Source organism: Lemur catta, chromosome 3, assembly GCF_020740605.2.
Source record: "Lemur catta isolate mLemCat1 chromosome 3, mLemCat1.pri, whole genome shotgun sequence".
Taxonomy (NCBI): Eukaryota; Metazoa; Chordata; class Mammalia; order Primates; family Lemuridae; genus Lemur; species Lemur catta.
In genome coordinates this window covers 112,011,627-112,029,461 of record NC_059130.1, presented here as the reverse complement: position 1 = coordinate 112,029,461, position 17,835 = coordinate 112,011,627, and the positions used below count along the sequence as shown (strand labels likewise).

At 55.5% G+C, this 17,835-nt stretch overlaps 1 protein-coding gene across 2 annotated transcripts in view; it reads right to left on the bottom strand.

Moving 5' to 3' along the window:
* Window positions 1–17,835, bottom strand: part of ECE1 (endothelin converting enzyme 1) — a 102,745-nt gene that overhangs the window by 23,983 nt on the left and 60,927 nt on the right. For both annotated transcript variants that reach the window (XM_045548491.1, XM_045548490.1), the window contains 4 exons: window positions 7,381–7,502; window positions 6,020–6,166; window positions 4,904–4,969; window positions 3,663–3,854 (listed from right to left, as the gene is read on the bottom strand). In XM_045548491.1, coding sequence (XP_045404447.1) covers window positions 3,663–3,854; window positions 4,904–4,969; window positions 6,020–6,166; window positions 7,381–7,502 — 527 coding nt within the window. The remainder of the gene's footprint in view (window positions 1–3,662; window positions 3,855–4,903; window positions 4,970–6,019; window positions 6,167–7,380; window positions 7,503–17,835) is intronic.

Below are 17,835 nucleotides of genomic sequence, written 5' to 3'. Positions count from 1 at the left end.
CCTTACAGGACATGAGAGGCTGTGAGGAAGGCAGGCCCCGAAGGCAGTGGTGTGCTGGTACACAGTTAACAACCAACTCCCAGTTGACGGGTAAATACTTTCACCAGGACGACTGCCAACTACCCGCAGAGTTGGGAAATGGCGGACCCTTACACATCCCTTCCTGCCCAGATGAGCTGGGCAGAGCCCTGGGCTGGGAGTGAGCAGACCTGGATCAAAGTCCCCAGCAGGAACGAGGTTTGGGACCTCGAGCCATTTTGTATAGTTTCTCTAAACGGGGGACAACAATCTGCCCTCCCAGAGTTGACTGCTCTGCGCCCCTCGGACCTGCTGCTCAATGGCCCCGAGCTTCCTTTCTCCCTCACTTGTCCTCTCTGCCCTCTCCGCCCTCTCCCGGCAGGAGGCCCTCACATAGGTACTCTGGGGCTAATCTCTAACAAATATGGCTACAAAAGTTGGAGGTGTGCTCATGAGATCTTCAAATAGGGCTCCACAATTCGAGCCACCTGATTTGCATAACCTGCTAGCAAAGACCCCGGGAATAGCAACAAGTTTACAAAATGTCATTGTTTACAGGATGAACAAGAGCTTCATACACTGCAGGCGATTGGTACAGACATTGGATGGTGAGAGAACCCTGTGTACTCAACACAAACCTGTCCCTTAGGGAGAGCAGGTGTTCTGTGCAAGGAAATTCTCACAACTCCGAGATGAGCAGATGTGTGTCGAACACCAGGATTTTTATATTTTCAATCTCTCTCGCTTTAGCAAAAGCCTAACTTTTAAACACATGTGCCTAGATCCAGCTCCATGGAGACGGCTGTTTTAACGGACTAGGACATTCCACTTGTGACTCAAACCCTCTGGGGCACACGGATGAGCTCCATTTTCCACGCCCAAAGCCAGGAAGCACTGCTGGTCACAAACCAACCAACACAAGTAGGCTTGAAAGAGGCACAGAAGGGAAGGATGCTTCTGGACTTTGTCTCAGCTGAAGAAATGAGGGTAGAGCCTGGGGCTCAGTCCCAGACAGCTTTTGGTGGGGGTCCCAGAAAGGAACAGGAAGGCCCCCAGAGAAGCAACAGAAGGATGTCTGATTCATGGCTCTGCATTCAGGCTCTGCTGGAACCATTCTGTACGCCGGCAGGGCTAGCCTGGAACCACACCGGGAAGCCTGGAGCACCTGTCCCTGAGTCACTTGGAGTATGGGAAAAAAAAACCCAAATTTCCAGATCCCAGGGAACAAGGCATTCTCTGTCCCAGGGTGGAATGAATCAAATTGGTTTAGTTCTGGGGGCCTGGGCGTGATCGCCAATAACAAAGGAATAATAACAATATGTTACACTTGCATTATGCATGTCAGCTTACAGAATGAAACCTCATCCTTTACCTCAAGTTGCCCTTCTTCAACCCAATGGGTAAGCCAGGCAGAGATTCTTATCCAGGGCATCAGGCTTCAGTGGGTCTGAGACTTTTTTAAATGTTAAGACATAATTTTTTTTGTTAATATATATACATATGCCCGTTTCTTCTGGGAGACAGTCCACAGTTTTCAACCTGTTCTCAAAGGAATCTGTGGCTTAAAGAAGTACTGCCCCTTATGAGGGCAGGGGCTGCATCTCATTTGTCCCTGAGTTCTGCCACACAGCAAGTGTGAGTGAACGAGCAAAGACCATTTTACAAAAAGGAAACCAAGGCTCCCGGGGTGGGTTATGTAACGTGCCCACGGCCTCACAGCTCCTGGTGAGCTGGCTGGGGCTGCCTTCTGACTCTAAGCCCGGGGCCCACACAGCTCCAGGCTCCTGCTCCTGCCGGACTCTTCCCGCCTTGGCAGCTGTGCGGCTGGGAGGGAGGAAAGGCCTCCCCTTCCTTGCTGGAAGAAGAGAACAAAAGCAATGTGATAAGATGTGTGGGGCAGAACTCAGCAGCCACGCTGGGCTCATGTGCTCAGGGTTCCTGTGCCTTCTCTGCCACTCTTGACATAGACAGTTGGCACTGTGGCCACTGTGGGGGGCCGAGGCACTGCGGGGGCCCCTCTCAGGCTGAGAACTGGGCAGCTGGAGCAAACAAAACAATGCTATATAAACAGCATTTCCCTCAACCTCCCAGCCTCGGAGCAGAAAAACAGTGCCAGCCGGTGCCGAATGCCTCTGCTCACCTCTTGCCCTGGCACCAGCTTCTCTGTGACCTAATGGGCGGCCGGCACCAGCTGAAGCCGAGGCTCTCTTGCCCTTACCTGCGGCCCTTACACGGGCCACACCTCTGCCCAGGACACCTATCGGCCTGGCTGGTGCTCACCCGTCGTTAGACTTGCCTTGTACTTCTCCCAGGCCCAAAGCTCTTAGCAGTGAGACTGGGGTTATTTCCTAGCTGGTGTCCCCCACTGGCCTGGAAGCACATCAAGAATGAGGCCCCAGGGTGGTCCCCATACACACCTCTCAGATGGAGGAATGAGGAAGAAAGAAGGGTAGGCAACTAGTGTTTTTCCTGAAAGAAGGACAGGACAGGCGTGGTGGCTCATGCCTGTAATCCCAACACTCTGGGAGGCCAAGGTGGGAGGATCACTTGAGTCCAGAAGTTTGAGACCAGCCTAAGCAAGAGCAAGACCCTGTCTCTACTAAAAATAGAAAAATTATCTGGGCGTGGCGGCACACGCCTGTAATCCCAGCTACTTGGGAGGCTGAGGCAGGAGGATCGCTCAAGCCCAGGAGTTGGAGATTGCAGTGAACTATGATGACACCACTGTACTCTACCTGGGGCCACAGAGTGAGACTCTGCCTCAAAGAAAAAAAAAAAAAAGGAGTGGACGAGCAGACTCAGCGAGTCTGAAGGTAGGGAAGGAGAAGACGCCTTGGTGAGCCCTGGCACACAAGCGGCACCCGCCCCGCGGGAGGAGCAAGGCCTAGCCAAGCACTTCTGAGTGATGGCAAGAAACAGAAAGCTAGGCTGAGGCCCCTCTGTGGATGCTCCCGTGACCCCTGGCACCTGGGACAAGGCTGGACAGCACCAGGAAGGAACCGGCAGGCAATCGGCTCAAGGCTACCCTATGGCAGAGGCTGACCCACAGAGGGGACATCCGACTTCTCCGATGGGTCATCCCAGTTCCAGAGACCATAGCAGGTGTGACTCCCTATTATACCTCAGCCAGGATGTCACCAGGGGATGTGGCCAAGAGCAGAGCTCCAGTGAGCCGAGCCTGAGGCCCAAGGCCAGCTCCTCTGCCACCCAGGAGCTCCAGGCCTTGAATGCGTCACTTAACCTCCTGGCTCAGCAAAGGGGGAAGTGAAGCAGAACCCACACCTGACATCTATTAAGTGCTTACTGTAATTGGGCTCGATGGCTGGAGAGACCGACACGTCCTATCGACGTGAGCAGCTGCTGTCATGACCACGGGGCTTCAGGGAAACGCCGTTACGGAGAGCCATCCCGGCGCAGGGCAAGAGCCTACTGTGGACTCACTTACTAGTGTGTGGCCTTCAGCAGGTAACTTGACCTCTCTGAGCCTCAGTTCTTCCCTCTGTGAACTGGGGACAGCAACCATCCTCCTGCACAGGGTTGTTCCAAGGACTGGAGGAAGGGTGTGGGCACAAGCAACCCCCAGCTCGGCGCCCTGTCCGAAGCCCGGCAGCAGCCCGGCCTCCGCAGCGGCAGCGCCAGGTTACCTGCAGCTCGGCGGCCGTCACTTTGTGGTAGATGAGCTCCTCGTCCCGGCGCTTCTCCTGGGGGATGGTGATGTTGGCCAGCGCCGTCTCGAAGTCCAGGATCTGCTGCATCTGGGGCCGGATGGCGTCCTCGTCGCCCCCACCCAGCAGCTTCCCTAGCTGCACCATGTAGTTCAGGTAGCCAGTCAGCACCTGTGGGGCCCAGCACCCCCAAGACGGTCAGTGGCTGCCACCCGCTGCCCACTGGACAAGGGCAGGGGCGGTGCCGGCTGAGTCCAACGCAGGGAGCCGTGGGAAACAGCGAGAATGACTTTAACCCTGCGTCTCTTCGCGGCTTCCCCACAGCCCTCAGGAGAAAGCCCGAAGGCTTCTCTCGGTCCCCAGGTCCCCAGGTGTCTTTCTGTTCTTGGAACTCACCTTTCTAAACTGCCTTCTGCCCCCGTGTTCCTTGATCTGAATTAGGTCCCCATGGTAGCCTTTCTCAGCTCCCCCTTCCCTTACCACAATTTGTCATTATGCATCTAGCTGGGTGGTTCGTTAAGTAATGTCTGCCTCCCCTACTAGGCCTTAAGGCCCATGGGACAGGGACCTAATGGTTCCCCACCATCCCCCCAGCACCAGGCACTCAGTGGGCGCTTGCTCAGAACAAGCAGTGGAGGAAGGAGCGGGCAGATGACGCACCCCTGGCAAGCACTCCCGGGGGACATGGTAGAGGCAGGCAGGGGAGGGAAAGGCTTGGGCTTTGCAGCACGTGGACGTGGATGAGAATCTCAGCCTCACCACTTCCTGGCTATGTGACCTTGAGCAGGTCACGCAGCGTCTCTGAGCCTTACTCCCTGCTCTGTAAAAGGCAGGGTAAAATTAGCGCCCATCTGACAGATGACGTGAAGGGAAGTTCAGAATCTGCAGGGTGACAGGGAGGGTTAGAGGTGATGTATATAAAAGGCCTCGCACCCACAAATGGTGGTAGCTGTTACTGCGGCCTCTCTCTAGAATGGGGACAAATGATACTTGTCCCCTGCCCCTGGTGTCCATGATGCCTGAATGTGATGCAGCCAGCTTAGGGGCATCCCTTCCCTGCTAGGGACTGCTTGTCACCCAGCAGGTAAGTGACAAGCCCTCTGGGCTCCTCTGGCTTTAAAGACCTGCACAGGAACGGTGGGGGTGGACACCAAGGGGACACACACATCTCGGGGGGTGGGCTGGGCACAGGAGCCATATTTTTGAAGGGGCACACTCACCTTCTCGTTTTCAGTTTTGTTCAGGTAATAGTCTCTTGAGGGTAAGCCCAGGCCAGACTGGTCCACCTGGAGAGAGAGGCGGGAGAGAGAGGGAAGTGCCTGTGGCACGTGCGTGTGCCCCTGAACAGCCTCCACCGGCCCCGGTGACGGCTGGCACGTGGCATCAGAGGACCAGCAGGAGCATGAGCTGAAGTCCCTGATGGACCCCCCCAGGGAAGGGAGGATGCATTCCTGCCCATTTGGAAAGGGCTGGGCACAGCCACCTCCTCTTTTAAACACCTCCTGGTCTCGGCAAAGCACCTCTGCTTCAGCAAACATGTCCCAAGTGGTTACGAGCCACTCACAAGCTGTGTGCCTTGGTCAAGTTACTCAGTCTTTCTGATCCTCAGGGTTCTCATCAGGAAAGTAAGGGAAAGGACACCGACCCTTCAGAGCTGGGAGGATTCAAGAATATAGTGCTGGCGGGGCCTGCTGAGTGCCGGGCAGGGGAGGGCGCTCCTGATCACTGCCACTGGAGCCTATGGCCACACCGCAACACGCCTATGGTAGGTGTTATTTTAGTTCATTTGATCGATAAGGAAACTGCAGCTCAGAGAGGTTGAGGCACTTGTTCAAGGTCACGCAGTGAGTGGATGGCAGAGATGGGCCAGGAGCTCAGCCTCTATGGCCCCAGGCTGGGTTTCTCACGTCTGCACCTGAGGCTGGCGCACACCAGCACTGGGGCTCCCCCGGGCGTGCTGATCCTCAGTGTGGGGCAGGCTCCGACAGGGAGCGATGACTCAACACCATTCCAAGCACAGACGCTGAGGTGGGGGAACTGGAGGTGCTTTAGTTGTGCCCAGGAGTTGACATCACTCTTGGGGCCCACAGTGACCAATCAGCACACGAAGATTCACCTGTGCTGAGGTGTCTACCTGCCCACGGATGGCAGCCTACCCTTCCTTAGTCTCTTGCCTACAAAGACGTCACTTCAGTGGGGGCCTCCAGGAGTAACCCAGGCTCAGAAACCAGAAGCTGCCGCCCACATGGGCAAGTCTCCCCAACCCCTGTGCTTGCTAAAATCAAAACAGGAAGAGGTCATGCCCTTTCCTCCTCCTCCGTTTCCGGCCAGCTCACCTGGATCACATTGCTGTTGGAGTTCTTGGAGTCAGCACTGACGTAGACAGAGAAGAAGGGCGAGGTGCGGTAGTGGGCGGTGACCACCTGCAGGGTGTCCTGGAAGTTGTCCTTGGCCCAGGGACCTGTGATGTTCCAGCCCCCGAGCTGTAGGGAGGGAGAGTGGCGGGGAGGTGACGAGGTTGCAGGGAGACCGGGATGCGGGTTCTGGTTCTGCAGCTGACTTGCCTGTGACCTGGAGCCTTGTCTGACCTCTCTGAGCCTCACGAGCAAACGAAAGAGTTGGCATTCATGGAGGTTCCGACCCAGGGCTGGAGACCCACAGGTGGAGCAAAGACTTATCTGAGACAAGTGAGACAAGGACCATGTGGCGGCTGCTCCCTGGGTGGCTGCGGGGGAATGGGAAGGAGGCTTTCCCAGAATACCTCTTACTTTTTGGATGTTGAATCATGTGAATGTGATCCCTACAAAACACAAATTCAGTTGTGCTTATGGGGGAAAAAGGCTCCATGTGTTTAAAAAGGTTGATAAGCTACAGTCTGCTTTCATCTCTCTCAACGTTGGGATTTTTTCTTTTTTAACCTCCTTGGTCTTCCCTGGCTTGGCACATGCTGGTACACGGGGCCTGTCCAGAGAGGAGGGACTGGTGCAGTCCCCAGTGCCCGCAGCCACCAACCCTGCTGCGATACTTTCCCGGAGCCGGGCTAGGAGCAGGCCCTCAAGGGACCACAGGGCAGCCAGGAACCATCCACAGCCACCTTCCGCCTGCACCAGGTGGCCCGGCCAGTGCCCTCGGAGTTTGCTCAGGGCCAAGTGGGAGGGGCCCAGGATGAAAGACTCCCTCCCTACCCAGAAGTAAGGGGGTGGCCCAGGTCAACAGGCCTGTCCTCACAGGGACGGCTCTGGCTCTGGTCCAAGACTCTGTTGGTCTTTCCGGAACACATACACCGCCCCTTCCACACACACGAGCATACCCTCTGAGGAAGAAGCAGCGGCAATATAGAGGAACATTTTCCCTGTAAACACGGCCCCTGTCCCACACACAGATGCACAGAGACACACAATCAGATGGCAGACATCCACAACAGATGCTGACACACGCCCTCACGCAAATACACGCACAGACAGTCCCACCCACAGAAATACGCAACACACACACACACACACACACTCTCACACACACACACTCAGGCAGCCCCAACACACAGACACCACTGTCCGGCTGGGCGTGGTGTGAGTACGAGGCTGGAGGTGTGAGGTAGCCGGGCCCCGCTGGTACCTGAGAGCTGGGGCTGAAGCCAGAGGGGCAGGCAGGTGGCAGGGGCAGGAGGAGGCCGGCAATGTCTGCCCCAGGGACCCACCTTCTCAATCAGCTCCATCAGGGGCTTGGCCCTGAGCTCCTCGATCCTGGTCTCGTTCATGCACGCCCGGTAGTACACTTGCGCCTTCCGCTCTGCCTCGCTCACACTGGCTGTGGCGTTTTCTGGAACGACAGACAGCAGAGTTTGCGATGTGCCCCCACTTGCCCACCGGGGGTCCCTGGGCGAGTCCTTCTTCCCGGAGCCTCGGTGTTCTCAGCCGTAAAACAGAGCTCTGACACCAGTCAGGGCGGCAGCAGCGAGGACCTCGGTCTCTGTGGGGACGTGAGTGCCCTGGGCAGAGCTGGCAAACTGCAGGTGCTCCTGGACTTGTGCCCACTGCAAGTGAAGGTCGACCAGGTTTCTGCCCCTCTGCTGGCGGGGTTCACAGACCCCAGCTGCAGTCTGCTGCCCCGCTGGCCGGCACGTGGCACGGACACCCCTGCCTGGTGCGTGGGACAGGGCCTGTCTTGGTTTTCAGATTCCAGGTGACCTTTCTTGGGCTAAAGAAGAAACTGGAGTTGGCTAGAAGCTTGAAAGGCCTTATTGATCATGAATTTACTTTCCAATTCCTGCATGGAGAGGCTGGGCACGCTCGCTAGACTCACGGTCTACGCAAAGCGCCGTCTTCCGTTGCCACTGCCAGCCCCAGTGAGCGGTGTCTCCACCCGCTGTGGCTTCTCAAACCTGACCCCGGACACCAGGAGACTCCGTTCCCCTTCTGCCTCACCTCAGTGCCCAGGTCCAGGTGCCACCTGCAGAAGGCAGTGCCTCTGGGGCTACACCAGCATGGGAGGCTCCCATCTGTACCTGGTAACGTGCCAGGCTCCTGTGCCCGCGTCTTCCTCTCACAGCCCCACTCCACACCTTGCTGGAGTCCTCGACCCCCTCAACTCCATTCGTCCTGCCTGTTCCCTCCCTGGGGAATCCCTCACTGCTCTGGCCACTTTTCCGTATTCATATTCATTTCTCTCTGACCCTGAGGCCCCTTCCTGTGCTTCCTTCAAAGCTTCCCCCAAACCCCACCTCCTCCACGAAGACTTTTCTAGCAGAACTTGAACCATTCACCCACTGAACAGATACTAGATGCTTATTCTGTCCCAGACACTGTGCAAGTTCCAGGACACAGAAGAAAACATCCCTGTCCCCAGGGAGCTTCTGCATGGGACCCTGTTAAAACCCTACTCAACCTTCAAGGACTCTCTGAGGCCATCTTTTCTACAAACATCCTAAGATGTTCATTGCTGAGGCCTCGACACTCTGAGCACCTGCTGGGTGCCAAGCGTGGTGCGTGGCATTAGGTTTTACAGACATAAATACGACCCGCTCCCTGCCCCTAGGGAGCTCACAGTCGAAAATGGTGGACACAGATGTGCAAAGAAATGACCACAAGACATGAAAGTGCCCTGAACATCACAAATAGCCACGGAACGCAGAGAAAAGCAACTCCCCTTGGGGGGTGGGGACAGGAAGAGGACCCCTACAGGATGCTCCTTCCACACAAGCTGATTCTCAAACATGAAAAGTGGCTCACCAGGTAGAGATGAGAGAGGGCGTTGGGTCGAGGGGAGCAGGACAGTGTGGGGACAAGCAAGGACACGTAGGGCATGCTGTCTGGAGACCAGAGGCCCGCCTGGCAGTCACTTGGTGCAGAGGGCACGAGTCTCTTCCTGACCAGTCTTCTATCAGCTTTCCCTGCCCTCGCCCCAGAGGGCTCCCTGTCCCCCGATTCTTCCTAAAATTAGCACCCTGGTTTTCTCTGGTTGGAGAGCACCAAGCCCCGCTTTTCCTGAAGTCAGGGTGACAGCCCTGAGAGGGGGATGGGACCAGCCTGGAGCTAGTTTGAAGGCAGCTGTAGAGACAAGAGAACCCTTGGAGTGAGAGCCAGGGTCATGGGTCCTGAACGAGCGGGGCCGCAGAGGGTGCAAGAGCCCTCGAGACCACGGGCTAACATTGCGCTGCAAGTGTTAGAAACACCTGTGTGTCCCCCAGGCCCCAGGAGAGCCGAGAGCAGAGGAGGGGAGGGCAGAACGGGGAGAGCTGGGCTGGTTGCGGCTCCTCAGATGCAGGAAGCAGAGTATCAGGGACAGTGAAGGGGAAGTCCCAGGGGCCTCATCTCTATGGCAACGCTTCCAGCAGCTCGGCTCTCAGAAAGGAAAGCAAGAGAGTCGTCATTGCTCCCAGGCCCCGGAAACAGCGTCTCACTGTCCATATCTGGCTCTGGCCACAACCCTGAAATGCCAGGGCCATGTCGGAGGAGGTGCTCTGCACACTCTGGTCCCGGAGCTGGCCTGGTGACTCCCTGCCCCAGCGACCCAAGGCCATCAAGATAAAAGGCCCAAAGAAAGGCTCCCGGGAACAGACTGGCTGTGTTAATTACGGCCAGTTCGGAGGTCCAGGGCTGCCTGGCCCCTCTTTCCTGACACCTGTCCCCAGCTCTGAATTATCACCAGGGTAAGGGAGAGCCTCCTTCCATCACAGCTCCCTCTCTCCTCCCCTGAGAGGCCGCCCCACCAAGCTCACACAATCTGGGTGCCACGCTCACCAGTTCTCCCACAACTGTTTATTGGGGGCCTCTTGCCTGGCAGCAGCCGGGCTGGGTGCAGAGGACATGGCTGGCAACACAGATGCGGCCTGTCTGCACGGGGCCAGCAGCCTGGCGGGCGAGAGAGACAGCAACCAAACACTCCCGAAAGCACCGATCACACGCTGGGGTGAACGCTGTGAGGCCTTGAGAGGGTGGCGGGAGAAGGCCCGGGAAGCTGAGGAAGCCCCAAGGATGCCATGTTTGAGCTGCAGGGTGAAGGGTGAGCTCAACATGGAGTGGAGGTGGGGGCTGTGCGTGGGCCGCTTCCCCCCATTCCACGTCTTAATTGTCCCTGTATCTCCAGAACCAGCCCTGGACAGACACATAGTAGGCCCTCAGCGACATGTGCTGAAAGAACAGGGCCCAGGGTCCAGTTTTGATGAGGAAGGACACCACATCTGGGGTTGAGAGGGAGACGAGGCCTGTGCCTGACTGAGATGCGCTTGGAGAGGCAATGTGGCAGGCGGGGCAGGAAGGGACAGGACGGACAAGTGGCCCTCTCTCCGTACACCCCGAGCTGCCTGGATTCCCATTGCTGAGGCTCCTGGGCAGGAGCCCTGGCAGAAGGTGAGGCTCCTCTTCCTCCCTCTGGTTCCCAGAGCCCGTGGGACAGTCCCCAGCACAGCCTCCCACCTCCTCCGTTTCTTCCTCACTCCGGGGTAGCCACTGCCTTGCGGGCTCCAGGGGGCCAAGAGCCACAGCCAGACAGCAGGCGGGAGGCCGCTCCACAAACCAGGTGAGCACAGGCGGGGCTAGGCCAGGGTGGCAGCAGAGAAGGGGTCAAGAAGTGCATGGAATGTGCGAGAAAGGGGAACGGAGGATGGGGCCTGAGTCAGAGGTTGCTGTGACCGGGGTGTAGAAGCCTGGGGACGAGGGTGGCTTTAGGAAGCAGAGCAAGTGCAGACAGCTACCGTCCAAAGTTCCGTTTCAGACATTTGAAGTTTGAGATCTCTGTTAGACATCCAAGAGATCCCTGGCCTGGGGAGTTTATAGAGATGTTGTCTTGAACTGCTTTTAGTCCAAACAGGTGCCGGAGTGTACAAGTTCCTCCAAACTGCTGGTAGGGCCTGCGTCACACATTCTCACCAGGGGCAAAACCGCACCCAGGAATTTGTTCTGGGGGGGGGCGGTGTAAAACACACTACTCTTTTCACTGTGTACACAGGGGAAGTGCACCAACAGACAGACAGGGAGGGTACCTGTGGTGTTAAAATTCCGTGGAGGGGTGACAGTGAACACAGCATGCGAAACACTGACTGGGCCTGTCCCCTCCTGACGGTCCCCAGCCCCCGCCCCAGGGCCACAGCGCTCACTGCTCCTCCTGCCGGGACACTCTTCCCCCCATAGCCAGGTGGTCTGCTCTCTCCTTAATTCAAGTGTCTGCTCAGACATCCCTCCTCAGAGCCCCTTCCTGACTCAGCTATCGCTGTAACGGGCTCTTTCCCTCTCTGGCTCCACATCCTACTGGATTTTTCCAGAGCCCTTATTCTTCACAATCATATCAGTTATTGACTCATTGATTTGTTTATTGTCTGTCTTCCCTGCTGGAATGTCGGTTATGCAGGAAGAGAAGGTCTTGCTCCATACACCATCCCAGCGCCGGGCGACGCCTGGCACAGGGTCAGTGCACGAGCTGCGACTGCTGAGTGGGGACTGAGCGAGTGAAGGGTTCTGGGAGCTTCCGCAGAGAAAGATGCCGCTTTGGCCTGAGGGGGATGCTTGGTTTCGGAGTGAGATCAGGCACAGACCTTTCCCTGGATAGAGGAAGCTGGGTCTCCTCTGAGACACCCCTGCCGCGTTCACTTCCCTGCAGATAATGTCGTGGAGGCAAAGAGTGAGGCCACAGCTAACATGGCTCCTGGGACTGAGCTGGGGACGTGTTTTGGAGATGGTGGCACTTCCAGGGCCTCGGTGGTATGGAAATGGTTTGGCAGCCTAGGGCCGGACAACAGGGCTCCAAAATGCCTGGGTATTTCCTTCCATAGACCCCAAATTCCAGAAACTTCCTTAGTCACTTCCCCAACGTCCCGGAGAGGAAAGCCAGCACACCATTGAATCGGCCCGCTTCTTCCTCTGGGAGTTTTGATGGAAACACCCTCGCCCACATCACTCTTTGGGGAGGGGAGAGACGCCCAGGCAGGCAGAGCCATGACTGCGGTGGGCTTCGGGGCTGGGGGGTCTGGGAATTGTGCGGCAGCGGGACCACCTGGCCAGGAGCATGTGGGGCCCTGACTCCTCATCAGGGCAGGGCCAGTGTTTGTTTTAGATAAAACCAGACTCAGTTCAGAGAGTCACAGGCCTCGGGAGCCCCATTCTGTAGGGCGGAAAGGGGAAAGCTGATAAAGACGGCGCCTTGTTCTGAAGAACAGAAATAACGACACCATCGCCACTCTCTGGTGCTGCTGCATGCCAGGCCGGGCCCTGTGCCGTGATCTCAACGTCACACGGATCCCCTGGATGGATGTTATCACCCCATTCAGAGAGAAGGAAAATGAGCCCCCCCGCCCCAGGGAGGGGAAGGAACCGGCCTATAAAGGCAGAGCTGATATGCACCTTGCTGGAGTTTGAACCTGGGCACTCTCAGGCCTCCCTGAGAAAGTGAACTGCTTCCTCTGCACGTGGGCGTGGCCGTGTGTGAGCCTCTTGTCATAACAGCTTCCACAGTGGCTATTATTAGTATCACACCCAATTTATAGGCAAGAGGTTGGGTAACCATCCAAGGTCACATAAGTCAGTGGCGAAGGCCAGGACTGGAGCCTAAGCTCTTTCTGCTCTCCTGTCCTTTCTGGCAGGTTGGCTCAGAAAACTAGAAGCGGATCTGGAGCAGTCCAGCTGACCCTAAGCAGCCCTGGACACCCCCTTCCATCCTCACATCAGTGAATCAATGCTATGATTTGAATGTTTATGTCCCCTCCAAAATTCATGTTGAAACTTAATCCTCAGTGCAACAGTATTAAGAGGTGGGACCTGTAGGAAGTGATTAGAATATGAGAGTCAGGAATGGATTCGTGCCTTATGAAAGGACTTGAGGGAGCAAGTTCACCCCTGCCTTGCCTTCCGCCATGTGAGGACACAGCACTCGTCCCCTCTGGATGATGCAGCAACCAGGCAGCATCTTAGAACCAGAGAGCAGCCCTCACCAGACATCAAACCTGCTGGCACCTTGATCTTGGACTTCCCAGCCTCTAGAACAGCGAGAAATAAATTTCTATTGTTTATAAATTATCTAGTCTGTGGTATAAATTATCTAGTTTGTTACAGCAGCACAAACAAAGGAAATCAATCAATCCATTGAACCATTCTCCAGACGTGCAAGCAGTGCCCACTTCTGCAGACAGACTGGACAGGAAGGTTTGCAATGCAGATCCTGTCCGCAGACGGCTCCCTTCCAATATGCACGGGAAGATGCAGCTAAATTAGACAGTAAATATTGAATAAACATAGCAAAATAAATATGTGAGAGATGGCACAGGCGACATGATTAACTGCCAAATCACTGACATGGACACATTTAATGCCATTGGAATATTCTGTATTTCTCAGGGAGGCCGGTGTTGAGGGTAGAAGGAAGGCAGACTGCTAACTCTTCCTTTATGAAACCTGTATTGCTTGAATTGTTACACCAAGCATGCAATAATTTTTTGTCACCCACTATTTTTTTGTCACCCATACTATTTTATGGTATAAAATATAGTAAACACAATAGGTGCACACAATGTAATTGTCGCACAAGGCCCAAGACGCCCTCTGGTAGCCATGGAACACATAATGGAGGACGCAGGTTTGAGAGGAGTCTTGAAGGGTTTGCAGGGGTGGCGTAGGCACTCTGGCTGGTGGAATCATCTGAGCTAAAAGCACAGCTGTTAGGCAAGGCCAAGTCTAAGGGATGAGGGGCCTGGCTGTTTCCTTCCCCTGATGAAGTGAGGCCACACTGTTGTCTCCCCAAAGCCTACAAGGACAGCCCGTGCAGAGCGTGGTGGAAGACGTCTGTGTCTCTGGCAGCTAAGGCTACTCCCCCACTCAGCCAGTGGGCTGCAAGGGCATGTCACGGTGGCACCTGGCCTAGTTCAGCCTGCCTGCTACAGATTTGCCTGGTTTCCTCTGAGGAGGTAGGCGAGGGTGGATTCGCCTGTCACACAAATGCGTGGCTTGCCCAAGGTCACCTGCAAGTGGATGGTAATAGCCGTCCTGCTGGGCGAGCTGACACAATCCTCACTGGCACTCTGAATGTCCCCTCTCTGCCTAGAGGGAAGCCCACCCCCTGGCTAGGCTGGAGTGGCCTGGTGGGCTAGAGGGAAGCCCACCCCTGCTTTTCTGCTGCCCGTCACCCTATCTCCCTCTCAGGACTGCTAACTGACCCCTCTGTCTTGGGGAGGCTGAAACCAGCCTGGCCTGAAGCCCAGGAATGCACTGGCCCACACTCCTGCATTTCTTTTTGTCACCCACTCACCTGCTGCCTGCCCCTTCCGGGGTTTCCAGGTATCAAAATCGCAGGTGCCAAGGCTCACAGGTGAGGGGCCATTTCCAGACTAGTTCCCAGGGGTGAGCCTGGGGTTAGGGGGCCCCAGGACATCCCTTCTGAGGAAGCTCCTGTCAGTATGACATGCGGGTGTCCCCAGCTGCTGTGCTCATCAGGCCTGGGCCCGGGCTTGGCTCTCCTGGCCTGGAAAGCACAGCCAAGCAGTCCCCAGGGAAAGGCCGGTGACCCACACTTCCCGGGCTCCCTCTCCTCCTCAGTGCCGCCCCAGAGCCTCTCCACGGCGGACCTGACTCAGGGGCGTCAGCAGAGAAAGAGCACAGGTTCTGAGGCCCCACAGCTCTGGCTCTGACTCCCAGCTCCACCACTTCCTGGGAGATACATTTCCCTTGTATTTGTGAGTCCCGTGTAAAATGGGCACATACCACCTACTGCATGGGTTTAACAGGAGAATTAAATAATAATACAAGTAAAAATCTCAGCGTGTCATAGCTATGTGCTGTATCTCCTTCCTAACAACCAGCGCTTCTATAAAAAAGAAAAATCAGGCCAGGTGCCGTGGCTCACGCCTGTAATCCCAGCACTCTGGGAGGCCGAGGCGGGAGGATCGCTCGAGGTCAGGAGTTCGAGACCAGCTTGAGCAAGAGCGAGACCTTGTCTCTACTAAAAATAGAAAGAATTGATTTGTAAAGCTAAAAATATATACAGAAAAAAATTAGCTTGGCATGGTGGCGCACGCCTGTGGTCCCAGCTACTCGGGAGGCTGAGGCAGGAGATTGCCTGAGCCCAGGAGTTTGAGGTTGCTGTGAGCTAGGCTGACGCCACGGCACTTTAGCCAGGGCAAAAGAGCGAGACTCTGTCTCAAAAAAAAAAAAAAAAAAAAAGAAAGAAAGAAAAATCAGCAATAATGACTCTTTTCTTCAGCCACTCCATTAACCCTTAGAGCATCCCTACTAATCTGAGTTAGTTCCCACTTCACAGGTGACGAGCTGAGGCCCTGAGAGTCCGGGTGCTCTCTGCAACTTGTCTGCGAGAAGTCTGGGCTGGAGCTCCCTGACACCACCGAGAAGGGCAGCTGTGCTTTGCTGAGCACTCGTGAGATGCCAGGCTCAGTGCCATGCCATGCGAGTCAAGGCTCCCGCTGGCCTTGTGTGTTAGGAGGCATCGTTACCGCCATTTTACAGATAATGAAACTAAGCGGAGGAGAAGCCAGCTCGCTTGTCCAAGGCCACACAGGTGACAAGTGGCTGAGCTAGCAAGCCAGTATGGCTTGACTTCAAAACTATGCAGTCCGGCCTCCAGATACCACCAGACCCTGGCCTGGGGTCAGGGGCCCAAACACAAGGTTCTGGCTGTTCCGTGCCCGGCTCAGTGCCACTCCCCACCCACAACTTGACCCTCAGGGACAGGGTGGACGTCAAGTCAGAGCCTGGGACTGGAGGCCACTCTGCATGAGCCCTGCCCTCCTTGGGGGTGGGGTGGGGGGATGGAACCAGTCTTGGCACAGACCCCAGGGTCCTCTGGATGAGAAGCAGCGCCGGAACCAGTGGGATCACGGGGCACACGGGACAGTTTTGGGCCTAACTGGGAAGTTGGAGGGCTTGTCTGCCATTCCTCCCCAGCCCCCTAGAGTGTGAGCCCTCTCAGCTTTGGACTAGCGGTATGTCCTTGGCAAAGTCACTTAACTTCCGTGAGCCTCAGTTTCCTCATCTATAAAATGGGAACAATTGTGAAGTGCCGGAGCTGTAGTGAGGATCGATGAGGCCGTGGCTATGAGCCTGGCACAGTGCACGGCACAGGTGGACACACAACAAACATCTCTGTCCCTCCCTTTCTCTCAGGCCCTCAGGCCACTCTACTCCGGCAGGCTCTCTCCAACAGGTGGGAAGGGAGCTGGATCTGTCCTTGTCCTGAAGGAAGTGGTGTGAGACAGGGGAAAGAGCACACAACCAGGAATCAGGCAAGTCCCAGCCCTGCCACCCACTACCCTACCTTGAGGACCTCTCTGGACCTCAGTTTCCTCATCAATGAAACAGGGTGGACAATACCTTCCCAGCTTCCACCCCACAGGGTCAAATGAGATAGCATTACAAAAGAACTCTGTAGCCCATAAGTTGCTATGCAGAGGTCAAGGGTGAATAGTAACAGTAACATAAAAACAGAAGCCGCCACAACATGCCAGGCCTGGGCACAGCATGGAAATGTATTTTCCCACTTAATTTTCATAAGCCAGAGGAGACCTGGCTCCCGTCACACTGACGAGAAACCAAGCCCAGAAGGGTGAAGATCTCACAGTAAGTGGCAGAGTCAGGGTTTCAACTCAGGTCCTGGTGACTCTAAAGCAGAAGAGCCGGCTCATCTTGCCATACTAGTGCACTATCCCCCTGCCAGGCTGACAGTCCCTGCCCAGCCTCTGGCTGTGTCTTTAGGCACTGGGGAAGGGACATCCCTGAGGTCCAGTTGTGCAACCACAGACATATTTGCCTTTTAAGTTTCTAGTTCGGAAATGAGAGGCTGCATCCCCTTTCTTTTTCTTTCTTTTTTTTTTTGCCTGGAGCCACGCCCAAGAAGCCTTGAGCAAGTGGACTCTGCATCCCCTTTCAAAAGCACCTTTGGTCGCACAAGGCCAGGAGCACCACCCTGTTCTGATCCTCAAAGAGACAGAGGGGGAGGCTGCTGCTCCAGGTGCTGCCAAGGGGTCCTGCCGGGAGCCGCTGGAGGCCAAGGCGAAAGGCAGGCGGGTGTGCTTTCCCTAGCAGCAGCCGGGCCCCCTGGGGCTGGGTGGGAAAGAAATGAAGGGACTCCTTAACCTGATTTATTTTTACTTTCATCCAAAAGACACAGTTGCCTTAAATTCATAATTTGTTAAAATAGAATCATTTTCTATCGCATAAGATTTCTGCCCCTTTGAGATTTGTTCCCTTTGGGGCATCTTCTGTTTTACCTACTTTTGAATATCTTGAGGGTTTTGAAAAACTTCAGTATTTGTCGAATCTAAGTTCTGTCACTGGTGGATAAATTGACTGGCTTTTCATGTCTCTCTCCCAGTATCTGGGGTCCCAGGAGGGGGTGGGGGGCAGGAGGAGAGGGAGATGGCCAAGGTCATGGTTCAGGGCAGGAGCTCTGGGGTACGGCACGGGTGTTGTGCTTTCACTGGGAGGAGGAACCCAATGGACAAACAGGAATTCAGCAAACATTAACCAGAGATACAGCTGTAAACAAGACAGATGTGGGATTCTAATCTAGGTATAAAGCCGTCAATGTCGAGGTCAACTAGAGGTGCCGAAGGCCTAACAAGGTACAAAGAACAGAACTTTGGCCAGACAGCTCATCGTGCAAGGCTGATCACCATGAGGTCAAGGAAGATTCCAACCTATGCTGAATAACTAACTCT